This window comes from Aythya ferina, assembly GCF_964211825.1.
Source record: "Aythya ferina genome assembly, chromosome: 3".
Lineage (NCBI taxonomy): Eukaryota > Metazoa > Chordata > Aves > Anseriformes > Anatidae > Aythya > Aythya ferina.
Genome location: NC_140298.1, coordinates 114,452,966 through 114,473,946, shown reverse-complemented (window position 1 = coordinate 114,473,946; position 20,981 = coordinate 114,452,966). Strand labels below are relative to the sequence as shown.

The following is a 20,981-nucleotide window of genomic DNA, read 5'->3' as shown; positions in this document are numbered from 1 at the left end:
TTGGTGGTGGGAACCAGCTGCGTGGCACAGCCAGCTGACGCAGGGTGCCTGCTTGACATCGAGTGAGCCAGGGGAGTTTTAGGTTAGATGTTAGGAAGAACTTCTTCACTGAAAGGGTTGTGAGGCACTGGAACAGGCTGCCCAGGGAAGTGGTGGAGTCACCATCCCTGGAAGTCTTCAAAAGACGTTTAGATGTAGAGCTTAGGGAAATGGTTTAGTGGGGACTGTTAGCGTTAGGTCAGAGGTTGGACTCGATGATCCTGAGGTCTCTTCCAACCTAGAAAATTCTGTGATTCTGTGATTCTGTGATTCTGTGAGGGTCTGGCGGCACAATGCAGCTGGCGACATCCATGCCTGCAGGATGGCATTGCCACACAACCACCATGACTCTTGATGTCCCCTCCCTATGGAAGCCTGCAGAACAAAACCCTTGCCTGAGTGCCACCTGTGCCCAAGACAGGGCTCCTGCTACTGCTTTTGCCCCTTTTTCTGCCTCTCTCAACCCTTTCTCGACTTACTTGCCTCATTCACTGGGGGTTGGAGGGAATTTGGTGTTTCACATAGTGATCTCTAGGTTACTATTTTTATATTTCTGGTTGGGGCTTCCTGCTGAATGAGCACAAGCAGGGCTTCCTCCAGCCTTCCTGCTCAAATCTAACACTGATAGCAAACAACTGGCACATTAATCTTACTCTCAGTATTTTGGGGGTTCCCTTGCTCTGCTCAGTACCACGACTGATGTGGCTGAAAGGCAGAAGACCCATCCCAAGACCAGGTTTCATCCCAGTTCAATATCCCAGTGTCCTTCTCCAAATACACTCGTGTGAGCAGTAGATGAGTTTATTCCTGCAGCGATTTTAGTCCCACTGGAGCAGGAGGTTCAGACACCTCTTTGGAAAAGCCTCCTGGGAGGTTTCCAGCTTGTGTTTTCACAAACACAAAATGTTTATCTATGCTTTGGGAAAGACTCCAAGTCCATGGCTGCTTCTCTGAAGGACCATTGAAAATTTTTTGAGGTTGGATTGTATCTTCAACCCACTCACAATTTGTGCAATTACTTAGCATCAATGAATTTGTGTCGGATTTATACACCAGAGCAGTAGGATTACCACTTGCACAAAATGCCCATCTCCTCCTCAGCTGATTCCTGAAGCAGTTTTCTGTCTGCCACTGAGATAAAAACTAGAAAGCTCAACCCAAAGGCCAGCAGATGATGGGATCAGATCTAGGCTCTTGCTTGGTCCTGTGGCTCACCAAAACCAAATCAAAAGCTCTCACTATTGTTCACAATTCCTCTTGGGGCTGGCAATTTTTTACAAAAATACTTTCCTATTCACAAATATGTCTCTTTCCGTATTTTTGTGGACAAACATCAATTTAAATGGTTGAAAAAGAATTCCGACTTCAACACCTAGAACTGTTTTACAGCCAAAAGATATATGAGGTCTACTGCTAAATTGCCCCTAAGACCATGGCTTTTTGCACCTTTTCACATCCCAGATCACAGGGCAGATGCCTCTGATCTTCCTTTGCAGTCACAGAAGAGAAACAAAAAGTGGGCAACTAATCCAGTTCAGATCAAAGTGCCACTTCACCTCTATTGGCTATAAAGGGAGCAAATGTAGGGTAACTAGCCTAGATGCGGATTCAGCCTTGACTTACATGAGCTAAACCCTGTCTCCTTGGGCTCCAACAATGGCACATTTTCAGCAGGTATTCCCAAAGAGCTCATCCCCACCTTGGGTTCTGCTTTGCCAGGATGGCTGCTACGCATAAGCATCAATTAGTCAGTGATTCAGAGCAGAAAGATTCACACCTGGCAAAACCTAGGTGGAAATGCACTCCTCCTTCCTCCCAGGGGAACTCCACCGTTAACACACCTGCTCTCTTTCCGTTTTATTTTCTCACAGGCTTCATAAATCTTGCTTTCCTTTCCTCACCGCAGCCCAACCTCGGGAGGTGTGAATGCTCCCGTTTGCTCAGCTAGAAGGGGAAAAATAAAAAATAAAAAAAAATTCTACAAGCTCAGCTTCACTAGGGCAAATGAACCCTGTGTTTTAGGACGTCAGAGCAATAAGGCAGATTCAGCTGGGGGTCCAGGAGGATGGCAGAAGTGCACAGGACAGGGTAAAACAAGCCCAAAGTGTGCAAACCTGTAGCATCCTGATAGGCAATCCTGACAAGAGAAAAGCCTGCTGTAAACAGCTAGCAGAACCAGGAGCAAAGATCTACTCTCACTTCATGTTATGTCCCCACCTAGAAGTTTGGGCTACAGCAAACTAAGTTTAGAAAATAGCCAAGACTAATTTAACAGTTGGTTGTTTTTCATGGACGGAAAGACAGAGCTCGACCTTTTCTCTGAAAACACCCCACCCGGGGTTCCTGGAAGTGGCTGAAGTCTCTTGTTTCTGGAGGTGCTGCCTCCTACCCAGGGCTCAGGCTGTTTTTTGACTCCTGCTTCAGCTCAAGCCTGCAGAAGATCTCAGGAATAACCCCAGGAGGAGGGCAGGGTCTGCAAGGAAGAGCGAGGTGGCTGTCACTAAGCACCAGGAGCTTCATGTTCCAAAGGATTTGGAAAGTGGGAACTCAAATTGTTTTAAATGGAGCATCTTCCTGTCTTGCTTCCACACTGCTGAGACTTTGAAAAGACTTTTTTAAAACCTTAATTCTTTCTTCTTCTGCGTTTTAAGGGTTGAGTGAGAAGAGTCATCGTTCCCTCCAATTTTTTTTAGATGTTTATGTTCAACATCCTGAGTTTATTCATAAAGCAACGAGCCTGCCTTTAAAAATCAAGGCCAAATCTAGGTCAAATCTGATAAACATTTTAGCCTTTGCTCTGCAGAATCGGAGGGCTCAGGCACATGATCGTGTTACTGCAGCTCAATGAGCGGCACCACATCAGCTGCACGGCACCAAGGGGCCGCGCGCACTGAGCCACAAGGGTGAGGCCAAGCACATTAGCCTGAAACCGCTTTTATTGAGGTTTCAACAAATGTGTTTTATCTCACATTTGCCAGCGGTAACCATTTGAGTTGCATTATTTCAGTGTTTGCCTGGGCCCTAAGCCTCTTCAAGGGCTCGTGTTTTTCTACTCACCATAATTTATTGCAGTATTTAGAAGAGAGGACCAGGAAACATGGCACGTCTGTGGCCGAGACTATAAATCTGGTCCTGGGATGCTCCATGCTGTGCACTGCTGGTCTTCCAGTTGTCCTGCTTAGGGGCCCACTGGTGCACAGGGGGGGCCGTCCAGCCTCTGTTTCCTTTGAAGGATAGCCAAATGCATAGAGGAATAGTGCACAGTCCAGTTTTCTCCCAACAAAAGAGCTGGGATATGGCAAGAGTGCACCAAAGCCAGAAATGCTTGGAGAAGAAAAGGGCATTACGGAGCACTTCCACTGCCTACTGTAGTGTAGTTGCAGCCTTTACTACAGTCCAGATATGAAATCAGCTCATCATGTGAATGCCGAAGAGCTGCTTCAGCCCTCAGTAAACTCAGCCACCACACAATGAGCTCAGGAGGCTCCTGAAACTGTTTTCTACAAAAACCACATACACATGCACATGTGTGCACACAGGCACATGCAGACAGACACAACCAGCTACTGTGGCTCTGTTATCCTTTATAAGCCAAATTGCCAATTGAAAAGGATTTAGATTTGGGGATAACGTACATTGAGAAATATATTGTTCAGTTGGATTCTGGGATGGAGTTATTCCACAGTTATGATTAAATCCTTTCCCATTCCTGTACCAAGCAGTAGTGTGTAGAGGCGGTCATGGCCACTGCTTCAGCTTGAAGCAAGGAGCTACTTCAAGAGAATCCTTGGGATGAATGTGAGGAGGTCTCCAAGTCTCCCCTCGCCTTAGTTTAGGACTAAAATTTAGGGTCTGTAAAAGTATGAAACAACTAGAAATACTCACACAAATTTTATGATGAGTCATTGCATTAAAAGCAAATGAGGCTTGTTGCTGCCTGCTCTGATGTAGGATTGCATCTCTTGGTTATCCTCTTCACTGCATAATAAAGGTTTGCATCCTAACCTATCTCTGGACAAAGGCATCACTGCTAGCTGGGGAGACATCATTGTGCAAAGTGTTTGAGTTCAGTATCTCTGAAGCTGCAGAGTTTCACAGAGCTGGGTCTGGCCACGGGATTCAAAAGCTAGAGGCTAGAGAACGGATAGACTTCACCATTGTCTAGTATAATCCCATTAGTTCTGTCTCCTTGGAAACGGGATTGGAAAGTTAAAATCTTAAAAAAATATATCTAAGTTAAACCTTTAAACTGAAGGGAGGATGTATTACTTTACTAAATCTCTCACTTTGTTTCCCTGGGCTTTGTGTTTCTAGAGCTCCCTTCTCTGATTCATGGAAACAACTCAAAGCGGCAAGAGTTATTCATAGAAGTTGCTTCTACGCATGAGTCAAACAAGGCAGTCAGGATGCAACAGCCCAGACGAAGTTAGGGCAAATAAAATGCAAATAATGAAACTAGATTCATGTGGTTCAGCCCTTTTCCTCTCCTATCTTCAGCATCTTTGTGACACCGCTGTGATGGCTGATAAGAAAACAGAGGTCAAAGTGTCAAGAAAACAGAGGCTGTTTCCTTTGCATCAGATATGAAAAGCAACATCTCCCAGCTTTCTCATGCCTTTGCCCAGCCCAGAGAGTGGCCAAACCTCATTCTGAAGAAACTGAGAGGTTCCTGCTGCAAGTGGAAAGCATCTGCACAAAACCATATTGCACCCAGTAGCATGCCTCAAAGCCTGGGACCCCTCATTTTTCCTGGATGCTCTGCTTTTCTGCACTGAGCAAAGGACTATATGATTTCTCCCACTCCAGGAAACAGATGCAAAAGCTTGTCAGTAATGGTCAGTGCACCAGTATATCCCCAATTTATCTGCTGGAAAATTTCTCTGTGGAAGAGCTGCCACCTTACAAGCAACAAACAAGTAAGGTCATGCATCTTACCACGTTCCTATTATCATACGGAGCACAGTGTCCGAGCTTTGTGTTGAGAAAAAAATACAAGGTCACAGACCTAAAATTCAAGCTGCTGGAGTGAAAGGATGAAAACTTCATGAAAGAGAAACAGTCAGGCTTGGGGAGGAAATAGTTTTGGGGCAGCTGATTAGATCAAATGATAAACTGTGAACTCCCAAAGACAACTGCTAAAGGCTACACATAGAGAAGATTACAAACTATGTATGGCCTCTAAGTCTTGGAAGAAGAAGACAAATGCAAGATGAATCTGGGAACTAAAATTCATAGTTGTACTAGAAAGTAATGACCGTGGTTAGCAGTTGGTCTAAGGGGATCCCCTTCGCAGAGCACGTCTTGGTTCAAATGCCTTTCTGCTTGTCATCAGCATGGTGGAGGATATTAATTCTGGAATATAGGTATCGGAATTAACAATCTGTGTTTCCTATATAGTTTGTGGAACATTTTTCAGGGCAATTTAGGGGTTAAATTCCCAGCCTAGGAGCAAGTTACTCATTGCCCCCTACCCTGAGCTCACTGGGGGCTGTGAGGGGTCATCATGATGCTCTGGCAGGTGACAAGTTGGGAGGTAATGGCTGTTGAAGGCTCTGCTTTCACCTTTCTCTGCATAAAAACTTTAGATGATTTTCTGTATAAAAGGAAAATCAGCAGGATCTCATTCTACCATTTATTACCTGAAGTATTCCTCTACGTACCTTGCTAACAATGTTTCTATTTATTTATTTTTTTTGTTAACCCAAACTAGAACAAACACCTACAACACCCATGGCAGAAAAAAAGAAAAAAATCCCAAAACAACAGCTTGCCTTTTCTTTCTAACTGAGATTGGTATTGACCTATTAAGAAGAAATGTGCTTACTGGCAAGGTATTGGCCTGTTCCAGAAAAATGGCATCACAGGCTTTCAATTCTTTGAAATTTGCCTTGTCACAAATATTAACAAATGGGTACATATTTTACGAAGAAATACTGATTTCTTAACAAAAGTTGTAAGGCAGCCAAAAACACTTGGAAGTAAACCAATAACTGCATTTTAAACTAAGAGAAGTAACCAAATAACAATTGCTTTTCCCAAACAGACCAGGAACTGGAGGAGTCCTAGTAAGATCAGCTCCCCTGTCCCATACATACTCTTTCCCATTTCTGACCATATTTTTAAAGCCATCCTTTACTTAACATGGTGGTAAATGCAGAGGCTTTTCACCAATATCTGTCTAAACCATTACACAACTTTTATTAAGTGCCCATCAATTCTGGGCACTTGAGACGTGAGTGAGCTTAAGAAAACATTTTCAGAAATGAACTACTTCTCGTTCTGGGAGGCAGTCGAAAACTTTGTTTCCCCCACTTTCTCATATTCCATATGGGTGTGTTTCTGAGCTTCACGTCTTTCTTCTCTGAGGTTCAATTTCTTCTTTGTAATTGTGGCAAAGAAGCACTAAAGGAATTACTTTTGCATTTCGCTGGCTATGTCTGAGGTCTGTGGTCATCCTTATCTCCTGCAGGAGACCTTTGCAAATAAAGTATTAGATTTTCCTCTGTGGGGTGGATGTTTTCATGGGTCTTGAGCAAGGAGCAAGCACTTGCCAGGTTGCTAATTTTTTAATGTATCTTCGTCCACAACACCTGTGTGGGACTGAAAGATGTTGGCAAGTGCAAGGACACAATGGGATGGGAGAAGTGCACCAGAGATAGGCTTGGGCTGCGCCCAAGGGAAAGGGATGGATCCCAGCTGGTGTCAGCCTCACGGGTCAGGAGGGTTTACAATGAAATTACTTTAACAAAGCAGCACCTGCAATGCCAAAGGGTCGATAGTGACATCAAAGTTAAAGCTAGCAATGTCAGCAAGCATGCAATTCCCTAAAGCACAAACAGGTTCTGGGTTTAGCTTGTTTTTTAGGTAGAAAGAAAGACCCAAATGCAAGACATGAACACTGATCCCAGACCTCCAGATCTGGGAGCAGATTCTGGGGCAGCTGGACCAGGGACTGACTTCAGGGCCTTGCTGTGTCCAGAGGAAAAACAGGATTTGGGTGTAGAGATTTGCCTTGGAGAGGGTTTTTGTTTATGAGATATACTCATTCATCCACTTTCATTGGGGTTTCACTCCTCGGCCCTGCTGGGATGGGCGTGAGCCCCCGAAACTGGACTTAGGGCCGTGCCAGCTCCTCACAGCTGCTGCTTTCTCAAGCAGCAGTGGTTTCCCTTTTCCTGTCTCTGGGTCCTGTCACGCTGCACATGACCTAAATTACCTCTCTCTAGTTTTTTTCCCAGATGGGGAGGCCTGATGCAGTCAGGTGTGTGTCTGTGAGCAGCCAAACGCCCTCAGCCCTGAGCACAGGGTCCTCTCCATCCTCCACCGCCCAGTGCTGCCGATGCAGTGGGAACGGGGTTTGTCCCTCTGTGCCACACAGACCTGGATCAGTGAGCACAAGAGAAAATAACCAGGTAACATTGAGTTCACCAGCATGTTTTCTGTTGGTATTTTCAGCTGGCAAGCTCCCTTAGGCCAGAAATCCATAATAAACAAAGTGCCAGGCTTAACGTGACTATCCCGAAGAAAGTATCTTTAATAAACAAATGCGGAACACAAAGAAAAAAAAAACATCCATGTGCCCTGTTAAACAGAGCGACTGAAATGAGTTTCTAATTGGAAACTTATGAAAATAGCAATTGGGGGGATCCTCTTTGTCAGGCGGAGCCGGGTAAGTTTGAAACGGCACGTACTAAACCTTCACTCACTGGCAAGGATAAGAGTTGCACAAGTTCTCTGTAAACATCTTTATCTGCAGTCATTAGCCGGCAATCCTAAACATTGGATGAGTTCTCCCCATCGTTTCACAATTGTGTTTTTTTTCTTTTTTTTTTTTTCCCTGGTTTCTAGGAACTGTTTTCGAGGACTGCCATTCAGTACGAGAGAAAAATGTGTGAACATGAGGCACTGTCCCGTCTTTTTCCTCTTGGTCGTTGACCCATTGCAGAAATACAAGATATCACGTTACCTCGTAGCCTACTTTTCTCTAACACTTTCCATCCAGTACCTATAAGTGCATTACAACCATGAGTGATTTTACTGTGATTTTCAAGATCCCTGCCTGGAGGGTATCACATAAGGAAATAAGGAAAATATGATGGAAGGAGTGGTATGAGGGGAGTAAGAGACATCTTTCTTAATGCCCAATACAATACCTTATAAAAAGACAATCCTGTCTTTATCTAGTAGTGTGAAGTACTCTCTTCCAGACAAATAAGACAGACTAAGGAAAGAAAATAGGGTGGAGGGGAAAGTAGAAAAAAAAATGGAACAAAGATGCCAGTTTAAACCCCTGGCCCCTGTCCACCACGTTACCATTTCTGTGGCAAGGAGCATGTCAAGCAAACTTCTCATCGACTGGTCCTTTCTACAGCTTTTCTGCAAAAGCCACAGGCTGTGGGCAAAATTCCTGCTAGTGCTGCTGTTTGTTCCTCAAAATTTGTGAGCAGTGCAGAAAAAATGCACCTTCACCCCCAGCATGGAGCAGCAGAGGGACAGAAGTAGAGGCTCGATATCAGTCCTGGTTTCGAGATCCAGCTGCCAAACAGGGGGTTACAAAGAAAAACCTCGGGAGATTTCTCATACTTTCTGGCTTATTCTTCTGGTGTTCATCTTAACAGAAATCAGCTGTTCTCCTTCTCACTTGTGCAGCATTTGCAGAATAGACATTAGCATCTGGGCTGGCTATTATTAAAAGATGAGGACATCCTACTTAGTTAGGAGAACACCACAACTGGCAACGAAGGGAGAAAGATCCTTCACCGTCAGGTTTCCAGAGATCTGTCTGGGTTATTTGCTATTTGTTTTTCTCATTCCCTTTTTCCCCTCTGCAGACAAAGCCACTGCTTTTTTCATGCCTTTTTCCTGGCACTTCTAAACCCTCCTCACATGCCGTAGTGCCCTGGGCAGGGATAAAGGCTGTGCTTTCCTGGGAGAAGCTACCTCACAGCTCTGGGATGCAACAGCATCATTTTAAGCTACTAAGGCCTTTTTTTTTTTTTTTTTTTTTCAATGGCAGAAATGGAAAAGCAAGTAATCCGTGGGGTTGACTGTCTCGGTGTTTGTGATTGAATTTTTTTTTTAAAGGGTTTTAAAGTCAGAGCCTGCAAGAACACAGATGAAGGGGTGGGAAGGAGAGGCAACCAAGCATTAGCCTCCTATAGACATGCAACGAGGTTTTAAAACCTGCGTCCCCAAACCCACAGGCAGGGAAAGGAGCCAGGGGAAAAGCCACAGAGTGCATTTCAGGAGGTTTGGGGTGGGTGGTGGGAGAAGAGTGGGAATGGGATGTCCTGCCAGAACCCCGGCTCCATCTCTCTGCTCAAAAGATTTACAAGACTCACTGGACAAAGTGAGCAGATCTGGTGGTGGTGGTCCTGCACAGAGCCTCTGTAGGACTGCGAGACCCACAGAGACTCTTTCCAAGCAGCATTTCAGTGATCTTTCGCTGATAACACTGACATGTGTGGGCTGAGAATTGCTGGCATCCAAAAATGCAGGGCTATTAATAGAGGGACTTCAGCTGATCTCTACTGGCGTAATCACCATCTGCATTTGGCCCGGCGGTCCCATTAATCAGTGGCAAGTTGCTGCAGCATATCAACTTTACCAGGGGTTGTTTGCTTTCCTCTAAGTGTTGGGACATCCCGCGAGCTCCAGCTGCTCATCCCGATAAAGCTGCCGGGAGGGAGCGGCCAAGCGCCGCGCTCACGGACCGCAGCCCAAAGCTCCTCTCTGCTTGTTTCCCTGCCCCACTGCAAATGCCGAGGAAATCTGTTGAGACAGCACAACTTGGCCTTAGCTCCGCATTGTTTTTTGACCAGATCAGCAGTCTGGAAACTGGGTCAATTTTTCTAAACATGTGGTTTAGAAATGTGCTGTTTCAAAGGACACTGTCCAATGGTGTGAGACCAAACATTGGGTTTGTAGTAAAAAGAGCTAAATAACAACAAAAAAAGTTCAAAGCTCCTATAAACAGTGAGTGCATGGGACACCCTGCTAAAGTAAGAATATAGTAAATTCCCAGTTCTATGTTTAGGGAAACTGAGGCATAAAAAGAGGTGTCCAAAGCTGCCTGGAAAATTACAGATGAAGCTGAGATTTCCCAGCTGCAGAACCAAAGGTAGTTTGTGTCATCTTTACAACATCTTACAAATATAATTATAGGGGTTTTCTTTTATTCTCCCACTCCAATTGTAACAGCATCTGGAGCACAGAGAAGTCAGAGAGTGCTTCAGAGAGCTGAGATAAAGAGCTCTAGCTGGATAAAGTCTAGGAATTAGTATCAATGAGGGAAATTCAAGACTACTTGACCTTAGAAACACAGGTCGCATCCACCCTAAATAGTACATGCAATTCCTTTGTGTGAAAGCAAGTCAGAGCAGAAGTGATAACTTCGATTTTCAATTACTTCATAAGTCCCAAGTTGTTTTCTTTTCAATGCAACAGCTCACCAGACGCTTTTGGAAGTTTCAGCTTTCTCTTTGTATGCCCATGCATCCCTGGCTGATATTGCACCATCAGATCCACAGGGAAAAAATACAATTACAGAATGCCAAAGACAGCCCTTTCAAATGCTACATATTTATTTTTTTTTTCTTTAAGCTCACTTTAAAGGTTTTCCTTCAAGATGTTGAATAGAAATGCTCAACGTGCTCCCAAAATGTTATCCACCACAGCCAGCCCCATCACTCATCCACCAGTTCTAGGTTTCTAGTGGATTTTCCCGTAATTATAACCTGTCCAATAACTATTTTTGGAGAATAGTACTCTCAGGGTGTTCTCTGCAAGTGTTTAATCATGTGCTGAGTGCCTGTACTGCGAAGCTGTTTCCCAGTGCTTCACTATCCCCTCTGCTATGCAGATGTGGGATCCAGAGAGAGCGGATCCCATATCCCATGTATATGGCTTATGGTATTGACCATCCATGAACAGTCCCCTAGGGAATGGATTTCACCCCAAAATACTGATTACTTCCCTCCTGGCCATGCAGAACGTGACTAGATCGTTCATGTCAATCCCCGAATATATCCCCAGGTTATTTCCTCCTTTCCTCCACTAAGCAGTGTAATGAACTTTTTTATTTGGTGCCAACGTAGGGCTTGGTGCTGAGCTGTAAAGTCAGACCCCACTCCATCTCCCCTGTGTTCCTCCCCAAGAGCTTGTTTTAGGCACAGAAAAGACTGATTTAGGCCTGTGGCTGCCAACATGTGGCTTGCTTTGAGCCCCACCGGTGCTGCTTACAGCCACAGGAAATTAAAAAGTTAAAACTGAGGCCAGGAGGGAGAGGCAGAGCGGGATGTTGCCCTCTGCATGAAGCAAAAGCCTGGCTCCAGAGCTTTTCTGGAGTCCTCGTTCAACCCTCACAACCCAAAAGCAAGAGTTTGCTTACTGACACCAAAAGGTAGAAAAGACAATGATCATTATTCCTTGCTCGAAGCATCTTTAAATCATATTTCCTAACAATACTTGGACTTTGGTCTTTCCCCCTACTTCACACGTCTTCACATCGGGCAGTCCTCCAGGCTGACCAGCACAGGTCACTTTGCCTTGAAGGGGGTTCTGGCTAGGGCATGACAATGAGAGTGACCTCAGCGAGAGGGTAAATGACTCAAAAGCAACACCCCTGACACAATCAAAGAGGGGAAAGCATGTGGGAATCGCTGTCCTGGATCAGTGACGGTCTTGTTCTTCCAGCCCTTGTGCTGACCACGTGTGCTGTAGATATCCCAGAGAAAAAGTGCCAGAAATCAGCAAAAGATGGAAGGATTGCTATAACTCCTAGATAGCCCACTTATGCAGGAATTTCATCCTCTCAAAGCTCATTTTTGGGGGTGTTTTTAGCTGAATACGTTATCTATACAATAACATGATTGGCTTTTAGCTTAGCCAGCTACCTGCATCAGGGAGCACTCCCTGACTCACGGGGCCATGGGATAATGAGGCCTGGAGGGCACCACGGGAGGTCTCCAGCCCAACCTCCTGCTCAGACAGCCTCAGCTCCAGGGGCAGACTGGATTGCTCCAGGCTTCTTCCAGTAAGGCCCTGTAAACCTTCTAAGATGGAGGTGGCACAGCCTCCCTGGGCCTCCACTGACCGGCCAAACGGAGAAAATTTCTTTTTACGAGCATCTGGACCATGAAAGCAGGAATATAATGAACCTCCATCTGTGCTCTGACTAGCTGGGATGGGTTAACCTGTATATGGGAGGGCAGCAGAAAGGCTTAACACTAATATTTATAGCACAAGTCTCCCCAGAACTACTCGTACAGCAGCACACCACATGACATTGACTGGCTTGCTTCGTTCCTCACTCGTGAATAAAGCTTTCCTAAAATCAAGACCCAGGTTATGGGCTGGGATAAAAGTACTCTCAACCCCCCAAAGAGTATCTCAGTCTTCAGCCACCACATAAGAAGTGTGTAGGTAAAGCAAACAGAGCTTACAAAATCAGTGTTAGTGACACTCCAGTTCCCTCATTAAACTTCAGAGTTAAGGGTTTCTTGCAATGAACAGAATCTCATGCCCCTCTGTGCTACTGTTCCTTTTTATTTTGCAGACTCAAGAAATAGCTAGAAAGGATATGAACTTACTATGAAACCAGGCACAAAGCTTGCAAACAAGTCCTGTCTTCTCCTCTCCTCCTGCAGAGAGCCCTGGGTGAACTTAACATCACCTTCATTAGCTGCATCTCCCCCTAGCCCTGACACTAGGCTGGAGGAGAAATAACCTCCTTCCCCAGCCTCCTCCCTATCCATATATCTTTTGCTGCTTGGAAACTATTCTTGCCTCGGGCCATGCAAATCACAAGATTATCTGTAACTGCATTCCTCAGGCCTGACCAGGAAGAGGTGGGGATAGTGCTGCCTCCATCCTGGAAAAGCGCCATAAACCCAAATCCCTCCTCCCGGTTTGGAAACCCTTTCCATCTTGTCCTTGTCCAAGCTCTGCTCAAAGACCCACTGCACCAGAATGTCCCCGCTAATGGCATTTGTTAGGTTTCAGAGTTAACAGCCTGGCAAGATGCAGTCTCCCAAGAAACATGGGTTTTCACAGTTTGCAGACTCAGGAAAAGGAGCAACAGTTGAGATCGGGTTTAGAAGGTGTCCTTTACCACCTGTAGACCTGGAAACTTATTTTTATTTTTATATATTCAGTTGAAAACTTAAGCAATGCAGAAATTGATGGGGCCACTACTGAAGGGCCAGTACTGTGTCCTACTGCATCCTGACTTTACCCAACCCTGCCTGATCACGAAAATGAGCTGCGTGGCTAAGAGGAGATAGTGGAAGAAAAAGAAGCAGAGCAGAACATTAACAAAAAAAGCCATTTTATTGAAAATGAAATTCAAACTTCAAATTAATATTACAATCATGAGAAAATGCCAAACAATTCAATTTACAGTTGCAACATACAATACAAATAGTCCCTTTGAAGTTGAAGTAAACTGATCCACAATCATCGTCTGTGGCATAAAGCAGAATGTGTTTGTACAATATGTGCATGAAAAGCAAATCTCCGGTGACAGCATTTGAAAAAATAAAAAAATTAAAGCTTGTATTTACACAAAATGCTACAAATATTTTGTTCCAGCAGAAATTCAAGACTGGTAAAGCATATTTAACAACAAAAAAAAAATGGAATGTCACTCATTACCTAAAACAAAAGTTACTGTAAAAGTATGGTTTTGGCTGATATACTTAAAAGTACTGCATTAAAAAAAAAAAAAAAAAAAAAAAAAAAAAAAGCAAAGAGTTATCTGTAAACACGGAAGTAAACAAACATCTAAAAAGTTCTCAGAAAATGTTAAAATGAAATGAATGAAATGCATTATATTTAGAAAAACAAGAAGAAATTCAGGGGTTCAGAGAATTGGGCTTCTTTGATCTTGTACTCATGGCTGGTCCAGGTTTTAATTATTGCTTTTGTTCATGGCTTGTTGTCTGCGTTCAACAGCAGGCTCCCCCAGCCGCGGCGGAGCTTTGCTTTGCTAAGTGTGAAAGTGCAAAAGTTCCCCCACTCAAGATGGCACCTGTCGAAACTGGTAAACCCTTGCTCAGGGGGCTGCTGGCAAGAAGGTCAACACTACGAAAGACACAGCAGCTGGTCTTTGAAGAGAAATGACAAGTGCCACGCTAAGGACGCTGTCGGTAGAATAAATTGTTTTATCCTTGGTCCCAACCCACTGACACCAATGAGGTTAGCCTCGGGAGGATGGGGAGGAGGATTTAATCCCCCATTCAGCAAAAAGGGACATCGTGCCTGTTCTGCTGGAAGTAAGTCTTTGGTAGGATAAGAGAGCTGGAGAGTAACAAAGGCAATTTTTTATCTTTACATCTACGACCAGTGCCAAAGATTGCCACTCAAAAGGGAAGGGCTGTCGTACCTTTCAGAGAAAGCTCCTTTCTGTCAATGCTAAGCACCTCGCAAAATGTCAAATAATCTCACAAGGTTAACTACATAATGGATGTTTTTGGTTGTTGGTTGGTTGTTATTTTTATTATTATTATTGTTATTTATTTATATTTTTTTGGTTTGAAATCCTGAATCAAAAGCATTTCCAAGTGGACTTGGAAGCATTTTCAAAAAGCTTTGATGTGCATTTCTGTGTCAGCCTGCACAATTCCCTCATTCGCCAGTCTGATGGACAGGGAGAGGTTTTTCAAAGGCACCACAAGGTTTCAGGAGCACAGGATCTCCCGAAAATCAACAGGCTGGTGCTCCTCCATCCATAAGTGCTTAGAAAATCCTTTCCATTCTATCTCTCTGCTCAAGCAGGCAGAGTCAGATATCTGCCTGCATGGTGTGATGGAAGCCCAGAGCAGGGATCAGGCATGTGCTCCTCAACCAGGTGGAGAAGACGTTTTGAACGTTTTGTCCCCAATGGCCCAGGTCAAAAACCGTGGGGACACAAGCAGAGTTCTGTCGGTACTGAGCAAAACAAAAGTCTGGTCTGTGCTGGATTTATCCAGAAACAAAAACCAAGTGCTTGAATTTTACAACAAAGTCTTAAAAAAAAAAAAAATCTGGGTTGCTGCCTGCAGCCACTCTAACAACATTTCAACACAAAAGCACCCTAAAAATTACTTAATATGCATACAGTAAACCTTAAAAAGCCCTTCTCAGCAATAACAAATAATGTACAAATATAGTACCTTTTATTAAATAGGAAACAGCTTGCACTGGCAGTACATCTTTTTCTCTTGCTTACTAAACAAAAAACAAAACTGAAATGTGTAACCAGACACTGGCTTTTTAAGTGCTGCTGAGACTAACAAACGTATTTTACAGTTACAAATAAATGGACAGTGGTATGCTTCAAGCTACCACAAACCAACAATAAATAGAATCAATTACAGCTTCCATCTTTGAAGGAAAACTATTAGAAAAAAAAAAAAAAAAAGTGTCTTACTTATACTTTAAGCATACTTGGTATACAACCTTTAGAAGGCAAAGACTTTTTTTTTTTTTTTTTTTAAGAGCACATAGTCACACAAATTGGAGGAATGTACCATGCTTAGGATGACTTGTTTTAGTTTAACAGCTTTGCTATCAACTAACAGTGATGGTGGCTGTGGTGTCCAATGAGCTCTTGGCTCTGTACGGCCATGGCCACCACGGATTTATTGCGATACTTTGGAGGTAACCCAAGTACAGCCGAGGAGCATCGTCGTGACTGGCAGCCCCTGAGGAGGATGCTTAGAATCAGAATCATTTAGGTTAGAGAAGACCTTCAAGATCATCAAGCCCAACCATCAACCTGACTGTTGGTTATGGCTATATGAAGGCAGGGGAAGAAGGGGGTGCTGGGTGCCAGCTGGTCACAGCCCTTTTGAAGGGTTAAGAGCAACACTTGGGCAACCCCATCAGCACATGCTTAATGTTCCACCAAGGGTGGGCAAAATGTTGGCCCCTCCAATGGACACATGGGCAGCAGACAGGTTGGCTATGGGGTTCGGGTGCAATTTGCTCTCCGTGTGGGTGCACCATGCCTGGGAGCCCCGGGGTGGCTTTAAAGTGACTTTTATCTTCAGCATTGGGTTTGAGGAGGCGAGTATTGCTGAGCTTGTGCTTGTTTTTCTAGTATGGCAAAGTAAACACAACAGCTTTAGGAGTCTAGCATTTAATGCTAATGATGGGTGATTCCCTAACAGGATGGGAAGTTTCTGTCTCAGCTTTAAACCTTTTTATTCCATAGAATGGGTTGAAATTTCAGGGGGAGGAAAAAGTTATACCAGTTCTCCCTTACTCCGATTTCTGAGAAACTTAACAAATGATTAGTTTTAAAGTACAGCTTTTGAAATGATTTTGATATTTCTTTGGAGAAAAAAGTCTGTCAGAGTTCAAATCGTGTTGTCAGAACATTTTAAATATGAAAACTTTCAAATTTTGAAGTTCTGCAAAAAATTCTGGGAGAAAAAGAAATCAGGGGAAGGGTAGAAAACATTTCATCCTTCCTACCATTTTTCCAGTGTCTCCACAATTACTGATTAAAAGGCAAGACTGTGTTGAAGGCAACCAGACAGATAATAAAATATTTTAAACACAATATTTCCTTCATAAGTTATATAAAAAGATCCTACATCCAAAGACATTTGATGTGGATGTGTTTGGGTTGGGTTTTTCATTTTTAAGTCACATTGTAAACTGGTTCACACTGGAACTGCTTTTCAGAGTTGGGTCAAGTTTTGAGGTTTACACCATCGCAGAAATGTGATGAAGAAAAAAAAAACAAACACTTTTAGAGACCGAAGTCGATATATCATTACATTAAGAAACGTTTAAAGGGTCCAAATGTCATTAAATAATTATAAATATTCTTTTAAAGTTATATGATGATTCATGTTAGCAAACAACCTCAAATTTTACACACTTATAATTTAAAAAAAAAATATAAAAAAGAACATAGCCAAACACAAATACTATGTATACCATTTTGGCTCTAGTAATATATATTGCCATTTTTTTTCATATTTTGCATAAGTAATAACATTTTATTTTTGTTTTTTAAAGGTTTTGGGTTTTATTTTTGGTTTTTGGCTAATCGAAGGCAAAACAAATGGACACAAAAGCAAAAAGGAAACCCCAGGGTTGTCTAGACTAACTTGAAAACTTGTTCTTGTTAAGTACCCCCCAAAAAACAAAACAGACTAAAAAAGCAATGAACACAGAGAAGTTCCAACTGTTATCTGCAGCAAGGCTTGGACAGAGTTTTGGGACAGCTACTTTCATCTGAATGTATCACGGCAAAATGGAAGCAACTTGATCTTTGCTTTCCTTTTTATGTGCACCAATACAAGCCAGTTGAATTGCACTACTTGTGTGAGCAGGGTCCCGTACGTTGTATGATTGCAACTGTATCTGGAGTTCATGGTTAGTTGTTAAAAAATAAAAGGGAATGCAGCCTTTGCCTTGCATCACCATGCTTCTCCTGATAGCTGGGGAGTCCGTTCTCTCCTCATTGGCAAAAGAACTCGCTATTAAAACACTTCAGACAAAAAAAAAAAAAAAAAAAGAAAAAAAAAGGTGGGGGGGATTTTTTTTGTGTGTAAAAAGTACATCTTAAATATGAAACAAGGTAAAATGGTTCCAAGAAAAAAATAATATGTGCTTTGATCCACATAATCTGAAACATGGGTGGTGGTGTGTTGGTAACTCTCGTGTTATTTATGGCCATTATCATCCCATCTACACAGTTGCACATATCGGTAAAATCTTTCTTTTTTTTTTTTTCTTTTTTTTTTTTTTTAGGAAAAAAGAATAAAAACAAAAACAAAAACCAGGCACTTCGTAGTTAGTCGACCGTTTGTTTTTTGGCTCGCGGAGGTCGGGCCGGGCAGAAGAAATCTCAGTACGGCCTCCAAACGGACTCATCCATTCTGCCACTAGAATTCAAAACGGTTGGGGAGCTGCTGTGGCTGCCATCCGCCTCCACACCGTCACTCTGGTTGGGCAAGTTAGGGTTTAGCAGCGTGCTGCCGTTGGCCGTGGTGGTGCACGGAGGAAGCATCCTGGAGGGGGAGCGGTCCCCTCCCGGCACCATGGGGAACTGGTATGATCCTGACGAAGTGCCATAGTAGAGATATGGAGTGCTGCTGGTCTGGAAAGGTCCACTTTGGTTTTGGGAAGAGCCGGGGTAGGGTGGTGGTAGGTAGGTGTGGTAGTGAGTGGTTGCGGACATACCCAGTGACATGCCTGAGGTGACTGGCGGTGTATAGGTAAAGGTGGCTGGATAGTGCATTCGTGGGTTGGAGAAGCGGCTCTCAGTGAGGGATGAAATGCTTGTGAACTGCCTGGGATCTGAAAATGGGCCCAGCTCTGAAGCACCTAAAAAATTATAACAGAAGACGGGGGAAAACAATTCTGTAAATACCATTTTTTGTATCAAGTGATGATAGATTCTTTTATTTTTTTTTAAGAAAACCCACTTCTTTTGGCCCCCAAAAGAACAGTAGATCATATCAAATAACACATTGCAAGGAACAGAGTCATACATCTCTCTTCTACAAGTGCTGGGCCAAATTCATCCCTAGTCTGACTCCCCTGATGCCAATGGAGGGAGCGGCATTGCCAACCCAAAGCGTTCCAAGGTCACAAGTCAGGCCCGGAAAAAAAAAAAAAAAAACTTCTCAAAAATTGAGAGTTTGAAAAAGAGCCAAAAATAGAAACGTGGACTTGTATTTGATTTGCCTTCTGCTTTCTGAGCTTTGAGGGTGCGCTTGGGTCGTGTGGATCCAGCTGTTTGCTGCGGCCTCTCTGGAAACCAAGGTCTGGTTTTATGCGAAAAGCTGGGGTTCCCACCTCAGCACGCGCCTCCAGGAGCTGGGGTTTGGGGTAAAAAGGGCAATTATCGTGCAACTTGTAATAAACGTACGGCAGTTGGCAACACCGAGTGAGCTGCACCACTGACACCAGTGGAGTTACACCGGGGGTGACCGAGCCCCGCTTCTTGCCTCGAAGCGACTTATTTAGGTGGGGGCTGACAAATGGCATTTGCTGTGTCTCAAGGGTTTCAAAGTGGGCCCAGCCACTGAGCTGATAGCAAAGATGCAAATTTTACTTCGCAGGGCAGTCTGTGGAAAATTACAACCCCAGCACTCACTTTGCTATTGAAAGAAGCTGTTTTCCTATATAGCCTGTGCAGTCTGGTTGAAAAAAAAGACCACACAGTTTATGGCTACTGTAAACGTCTGGATGGTAACACTGCGAATTTGATTCTAACACAAAACAGGGATGGGTAAACTCATTTTGCCTAATTCCTAATCCCACATCAAACGGCCAAAGTTTAGGAGCAGAACTGGAAAGCAAACGTTAGCAGCTTGGTGATCTGCTTAGGAGACTGCGGGGTGGACAGGAGCAGAAAAAAAGGTTGGTGGAAGCTTGCGCCGCGAGCCAGAGAAGCAGGGAAACATAAGGGTGTGGGAAAAGGGACAAAGAGAAATAGAAAAAGCCCAGTGGAAAAGTACGGTGCAGAACAGAGGCAACTGCTTCAGCCAATATGCAGTAGGTACATGTACGCATATCTACAGAAAGATGGAAAGAGAGGGATGTAATGAAAGGAAAAACCCACGACGCCAAATCGGCTCCCCCTGCGCTTCCCAGCTGACACGTCTACAGCTTTACGAGCCTTCAGATCCACCTCTTGCCAAGCTGCTGAATCTGATTTGCTTTAAAGGGAAACGTGGGGTCCTGTAGGTGCCAAACTGATTTACTAAGCACTGGAACACCCCTCACAGCCCAGCGCAGGATGTAGCACTGCTCCTCCTTGCAGACGGGTTTGGGATCTGAGCTGCAGATACTAGGGTGCGCAAGAGACTCAGCCCCTGCCACCTTGTGTGGTGCGTTTTGTGTCTTAAACCACAATTCTCTCCCGTTCTGCCAGCCCACATAGCCTACGCCATCAATTCAAGGCTGTATCAGACAATATCTAAGCAGCAGCAGGACAAAGCGAAGCTCCGGCACAGGCAGGATTCAGAGAGGAGGAGCTGGGCCGCTGCCAGCCAGGAGCCCGACTCCCGCAGCTTGAAACCTGGGGATTATAACACGCCGTCTCACGAGACACCGCGAGCATGGAGCTTTACATGGGCAGTAAAAGCCCGTTTTTAACTCCTGATGACAATGTGATTACTATTAGCTTTATCTGGAACCGAATCAGTGACCTAGGGGTGAATGGGTCTGTCTCCATCATCAAGCCCTGAAACCACAGCAGCGTGGAATGTAATATAACTTGTACCTTTACAGCAAACACTCCGCTGCTTGATGCAACTTCTTTCGTTCCCAACTGCAAACAATAGCCAGAGGCGATACCACCCAGATTCAAAGCTGTAATTTTGGAACACTATCCTGTATATTGTGAACAGGTCTGATATGTATCTGGAAATATAGGGTTAGAACATAATTTCCCCAGCTGCTCAAAATACCGAGTTTCAATCTGCTACTGCTTACTCCCCCCTCCTTTTTTTTTTTTTTTTTTCTTTTTAATTGTTATTGCAACTCTCTCAACATGAACAGAGTTGCTTTTAGTTTACCCCAATAGAAGCTAAACAAGAATTTTACAATCAAAGGTAGACCTGTTATGAGCGCAAGGGTGTAGAAGAGCACTGGCATTTTTGGTTTCTTTGCAGCTGACACATTTTTTTTTTCATTTTAATAACAGTACTATCCACACAGTCTTACACATTAAAAGCTGATCTCCTTTTCGGGGCTAGATCCAAACATTATTCAGCTGGATGCTGCCAACAGATCACGCATGTCCTGTATGACCAGGACTGTGCACACCACATTCAAGCATCTCTAATATGGGGCTACAGACCTCCTTACATACTTAGTAAATTTACGCTTGTTTCTTTTTACTGTTTACTGCCTGTGCAAAGCACAATCCTATTTTTTTACCCAAAGGCCAAATAACTATTGCCCTTTCTTATCTGCCTCATAGCTGTGTCTGC

At 43.9% G+C, this 20,981-nt stretch overlaps 1 protein-coding gene across 3 annotated transcripts in view; it reads right to left on the bottom strand.

The window, feature by feature from the left end:
• The window catches only part of RUNX2 (RUNX family transcription factor 2), a 155,942-nt gene that overhangs the window by 50,711 nt on the left and 84,250 nt on the right, over positions 1–20,981 (bottom strand). Inside the window, exon 6 of one of the 3 annotated variants that reach the window (XM_084513418.1) lies at positions 13,350–18,363. The exons of the other annotated variants lie outside the window; for them this stretch is intronic. Within the exon in view, the coding sequence (XP_084369544.1) occupies positions 17,885–18,363 (479 nt within the window). The 3' untranslated portion in view covers positions 13,350–17,884. Of the gene's footprint in view, positions 1–13,349; positions 18,364–20,981 lie in introns of those variants that run through there. 3 annotated transcript variants of the gene reach the window in all.